We start from the raw sequence: 6000 nt of genomic DNA on the forward strand, positions 1-6000 counted from the left end.
TCTTCAATTCCTCATTCTCCACCTTTACTTCTTTTAACTGTCTTTTCAGGTTTTCTATTTCATCAGTTAAGTTTTTGTTCGCCTTCTCTAGTTCTTCCAATTTTTCAACCCTCCGTATAATATTGTTAACATGACCGAACCTACGCTCCAAGTCCTCGATCATCTTATCGACCTTCTCTTCTAGTCTTGTCAGTCGGGGGGGGGGGGGGTTTGTGTCCCCCCCACCCTCTTTAAATCCCTGGAAAATATTCTCATCACTTTCTACTGTATTGCTCTTATCTATACTTCTAATCTTTACATTTTTATTAGACATTTCATCGTCGTCGGGGGGCCGTTTGTTTACCTTTCGCCTGTCTGTCTGGGCCAAGTCTACTCCTTCCTCATTTCCTTCCATTTCCCTCAGTAATCCCTCCCCTTCTCCTCTTTCCCTACTTTCCTACTACCCCACGAGCAATTTCCCCCCCACCCTGTAAATACAATAGGCACTTCTCTTTGCGTTGGGATCCACAATACTTCAATTTTCTTCAGAACGTCTTCTAAGCCGTCCATTCGTTGAAGTGTGTGTGTGTGTATTTACCTAGTTGTATTTACCTAGTTGTATTTTACGGGAAGGGGAGCTATGCTCGTGAGGTCCCGTCTTCATATCTCATTTTATCTAAACTATTTTTAAATTCATGTATTGTTTTTGCACACACCACTTTCTCATCTAACTTGTTCCAACTGTCTATTGCTCTGTGAGGAAAGCTGTTCTTTTTCAAATCTCTTCTATAGTTGTCTTTTTTTATTTTCTTTCCGTGTCCTCTTGTATTTCTGTCATCCCATTTTATCAGATTCTCTCTATCAGTAATTTCTATGCCTTTCATGATTCTGTAAATAGCTATCAAATCTCCTCTCTCTCTTCTTTGCTCTAGTGTCTGTAGTTTAAGTTTTTGTAGTCTCTCTTCATATGATAGTTTTGAGAGTGTTGGTGCCAGTTTAGTAATTGCTCTTTGTATTCTTTCAAGTTTTTTTATACATTTTTTTGTACTTGGTGACCATATCGTTGCTGCATATTCCAATCTTGGTCTTATCAGGGTGATTAGGATTTTCCTCACCATTTCTTCATCCAGGTATGTAAATGCCACTTTGATTGTTCTTATTAAATTATAAGTTTCTCCAAAAATCTTATTTATATGTTTCTCAGGTGACATATTATTCATAACAATGACTCCCAGGTCCCTCTCATTTTCTACTCTTTTTATTCCTTCTTCTCCCAAATTATATGATCCTGTTATTCTGTTTTTGCTTTTTCCAAATTCCATTATACTACACTTTTTTGTATTGAACTCCATCTCCCACTTCCTACTCCATTCTTGTACTTTATTTAGATGTCTCTGTAGTGATTCACAATCCCTCTTCAGTCTTCACTCTTTTCAGTAATTTTGCATCATCTGCAAAGAAGCTCATATAGCTTTCAATTCCTTCATCCATATCATTAATATATATAGCAAACATTATTGGGGCCAGACCTGTTCCCTGCGGGACACCGCTTATTACTTCATTCCATTTTGAGTGCTGATCTCTTATCACTACTCTCATTTTTCTTTCTTGCAAAAAGTCTTCCATCCAATTTAGCAATTTACCTTGTATTCCTCCTTCATATTCTAATTTCTTAAGCAACTTCTTATGTGGTACTTTGTCAAAAGCTTTTTTTAGGTCTAGAAATGCACAATCAGCCCATCCATCTCTTTCTTGTATTATATCTATTAGTCTTGAATAGAAACATATTAAATTGGTGACGCATGATCGTCCTTGTCTGAATCCAAATTGCCTTGGATTTAGTACGTTGTTTTTTTCCAAGTATTTTACCCATCTACTTTTGATAATTCTTTCACATATTTTTGCTATTGTACTTGTTAGAGAGACTGGTCTATAGTTGGTAGGTTCTTCTTTATTTCCTCCTTTATATATAGGTACTATATTTGCTTTTTTCCAATCTTCTGGAACTTTTCCTTCTTTTAAGGAACTGCTTATTATGCTATGTATTTTGTCTGCCAGTTCATTCCTACATTCTTTCAGAATCCAGTTTGCTATTTCATCTGGCCCATGCGATTTTCTGACATCAAAATTACCCAAGTGTGTCAATATTTCATTCTTCGTTACTTCTATTTCTTCCATAGGGGGGACTTTTTCCTTCCACTCAATCTCTTCAGGTTGTATATTTTCCCTTGTAAACACTGATTTAAAATGTTTGTTCATAATTTCTGCCATTTCCATTTCCTCAGTGTATTCAACTCCTCCTTGTCTTAATTTCTCCAAGTCTTGTTTGTTTTTCAGTTTATTGTTTACAAATCTGTAGAATAGTTTTGGTTGATCTTTACACTTTTCTATAACATCTTTTTCATATTTTCTTTTTTCCTCTCTGCACTTTTGTACATATTCATTTCTATAACCAGTATATATTTTCCATTTTTCAGGTCTTCTGTCTTTTTTCCATCCGGTCCAGGCTTTGTCTCTTTTGTCTTTTAGCTCCCTACAACTTTTGTTGTACCAGCATTTTACATATTCTTTTTCTTGTTTTTGTCTTGGGACATACTTTTCCACTCCTTTTTTGTAAATTTTTGTCAAAATATTCCATTTCTCTTCCACTGATGTTTCTTCTTTGTATATTTCTTCCCAGTTTTCTTGTTGGAAGAATTCTCTTATTTTATCAAAGTTTGTTTTTTCATACATCATTCTTCCTTTTCTATATTGTTCATTTCTTTTCATATATTTTTCTTCATTAAGTTCCAGTTCAATCAATATGTGGTCACTTTTACCTATTGGTGTTTTATATTCAATCTTGTCCACTATTCTAGGTTCAGATGTAATTATTAAGTCTAGCCTCGATGGTTCTTCTTCATTTCTATACCTAGTGTTCTCTTGTATCCATTGTGTCATTGAATGGTCAGTAATCATCTCAAGTAGAGCATTTCCCCATGAGTCATCACCACTCTTTACTGTCATTTCTTCCCAGCAGATTTCTTTGCAATTAAAGTCGCCCATCATAACTATTCTTCCTCCGTCTTCCATTATTTTAGTTAATGCTATCTTTGTGTCCTCTAACATACTTTTATGTTCACTCTCCTCCCATGAGGCTGTTTTCGGAGGCACATAATTGATCACAAATTTTCTGCTCTTCTTATCTCGGTCTTCCACTTCTATCATAATCATCTCTACTGTATTCTTTCCATATATGACACCTTTCACGTTTATATCCTTCTTTGTCAGGAACATAACTCCACCCCCTTGTTTTTTCTCTCTGTTTCTAATCCAATAATTGTATGTATCATGTCCTACACTGTTGGGTGGTAGTGGGCCTTTTAATTTTGTTTCTACAATTCCCATTATGTCCGGTTCTTTTTCTTTCAAATAATCATTCAGTTCATTCAATCCTGTTATCAATCCATCTATATTTGTGTAAGACACTCTTAGTTTTCTGCCACTTCCATTGTGTTCTCTGTTTCCCTTATGTTTTTCTTTAGTATGTCGAACTGCTTTATTTTCATGTTCACTACTCTCCAATAGAATCTCTCTTTCTCTGACTCCGTTCTTTCCTCGTTTTTTGCCTTAGCTTCAATTCTTTTCTGCTTTTCTGCCTCTCTTTCCTCCTTATTCATTTCTCTTTTTATCCATACCTTTTTATATTGATCATTTGTTGCTAGTTTCCCTGTCTTGGATAGAATTTTCTCTGCCGTTGTTTGTGACCTGAATTTAATCTTAATTGGTCTGGTCTTATCTGTACTATATTTTCCGAGTCTGAATTTTTCCTCAATTTCCTTTATAATTTCTGGTTCATCTTCCTGGACTAATTTTAATAAACTGCTTACCCTTTCATTTTCCTCCTTGATTCTTGCGGTTCTATCTGGGTTATGTTTCTCTTCCATTCCTAATATAATTATACATTTCTTTTTGTCAGCTAATTCTCTTACTATATTCTCCTTCTGTCTCATCACTTTAATAACTGAGTCTTCATTATGTTCTTTCAATTGCTGTTTGACTATGTCAGTGAATGAAACCTTATTCCCTTCTTGAGTTATTCTCCAATTTTTAGCTTCTGTAGCTATTTTCTCACTGTTTTCATTACTATTCTTCTTCAATTTCTCATTCTCCTCCTTTACATTTCCTAACTGTCTTTTTAGGTCCTCTACTTCTTCAGTTAAGTTTCTGTTAGCCTTCTCTAGTTGTTCCAATCTTTCAATTCTCTGGAAGATGGAGTCTACCTTACCTAACTTACGTTCCAAGTCCTCGATCACCTTATCAACTCTCTCCTCTAGTCTTATCAGTCGGGGGGGGGTTGTGTCCCCCCCACCCTCTTTAAATCCCTGGAACATATTCTCGTCACTTTCTACTGTATTTCTCCTCTCTATACTTCTAATCTTTACATTTTTATTTGCCATTTCGTCATCCGGTGGTCGTTTCATGTTGACCTTACGCCCGTCTGCCTGGGCCAAGTCCTCCACATCCTCATTTCCTTCCATTTCCCCAGCAATCCCTCCCCTTCTCCTCTTTTCCTACTTACCTACTGCCTCACGAGCAATTTCCCCCCCCCTGCAAATACAAAAAGGCACTTCTCTTTGCGTTGGTATCCTCAATCTGCACTTTTCTTCAGAGCGTTCGTCAAGCCGTCCGTTCGTTGAAAGTGTGTGTGTGTGTGTGTGTGTGTGTGTGGATAGATAGATAGATAGATAGTTGGGCCTATGGTAGGCATGAAGCTAGATGTTAAGTATCTGCAGACATTACATTTCTGAAAAGTAACAACGATGACTTCATATAGTTATTTTCTGATTTTTTTTGTGCATACATAAAATTGTATTGTCACAATTGTTCCTGTAATATCTATTAGACTGGTTCTGTGAAGTAAACTAAACTTTCCAAAAGTTTTCAGATCGGCACATTTTGCTTCAATTTGTGCATTCCTTGTGATCAATTGCTTTTTTCTTCCAGCGTTATGTGCTTCCTCGAAATGACGACTGCATCAGCGAGCCTAAGCCTCGACCATAAGGACTTCTGCTGCGGAGTCTACCAATACAAGATTCTTGATGTGGTCTTTCTAAATAGGTTGCTTTGCATATTCTTCTGTTGGAAATAGTCTATAATTTTGTCAGCGGTGGCTTTCAAGATAGTAAAATACTGACTACTTAAGTTTGTGTTGTAAGATATTAAAAGTCTGAATAATCAGATACAAAATAGGTCACATCTATAATTACTGTTTTGTAGCAATGTCCACTTGTTTGATTTTATATTTTTATTAAACCTGATGGTACTAGTGTATGTTTTTTTTTAACTGAAATGTGCTATAGCAAAGTTATGTAGGCTCATAGTATCTTTTTATATATAAAACTTAGCGACAAGCCGTTATTTCTCATTTTAAAAAGAAGAAATTCTGTATTCGTTAACTAAAAGTTTGAGTAGTTAACATGATGCAAATGTTCCATAAACCTCTATTGTTCCATAAAATCTATATTGAATACAAGTTATCACAAATTAAGAATGTTTTTTTATTATCACCAAAACTACGACACTGTTTTTGATCGAGGGCGGTGGACAGGATGCAGGGATGACCCGTCATCCAAGAGGTGCCAAGATGTAGGGGATGGAATGGGTGGGAGTGGTTTCTATGCCTTTTTCTTTTTGGCTATCCCCCGTGTAAGGTGGAAAAAAGCCTTTGGTATATGTATGTATGATGTATGTATGTATGTAGGATTTTTTTTTGTTCAGATATATCTTTTTGCTGAACTGATGCTACTGTCTGGCGTTGAAAGCTACTTTTGAAATAAGCTTTGCATCAATACAATATCTCCTGGGAGTTGTATTTTTTATATAATTTTCAAAGTGGAAGAACAGTTGTGCATGATTTGAAATTGATTATGCAATGTCTTCAGCCTTACAACGAAATTAGGCAACGGATGCACGTTGACATTGGTCTAGGTTAGTAAGGACATTTTGGTTTACAACGGCCCTTTGTTATTCAGTGACCTT

At 35.9% G+C, this 6000-nt stretch overlaps 1 protein-coding gene across 1 annotated transcript in view; it reads left to right on the forward strand.

Moving 5' to 3' along the window:
* Positions 1 to 5512, forward strand: part of LOC143039879 (alpha-1-inhibitor 3-like) — a 59499-nt gene extending 53987 nt beyond the window's left edge. Inside the window, exon 29 of the mRNA XM_076210190.1 lies at positions 4966 to 5512. Within this exon, the coding sequence (XP_076066305.1) occupies positions 4966 to 5022 (57 nt within the window). The 3' untranslated portion in view covers positions 5023 to 5512. The remainder of the gene's footprint in view (positions 1 to 4965) is intronic.
* The last annotated feature ends 488 nt before the right edge of the window (positions 5513 to 6000 follow it).

This window comes from Oratosquilla oratoria, chromosome 2 (assembly GCF_046742065.1).
Source record: "Oratosquilla oratoria isolate Oo_2021 chromosome 2, ASM4674206v1, whole genome shotgun sequence".
Taxonomy (NCBI): domain Eukaryota; kingdom Metazoa; phylum Arthropoda; class Malacostraca; order Stomatopoda; family Squillidae; genus Oratosquilla; species Oratosquilla oratoria.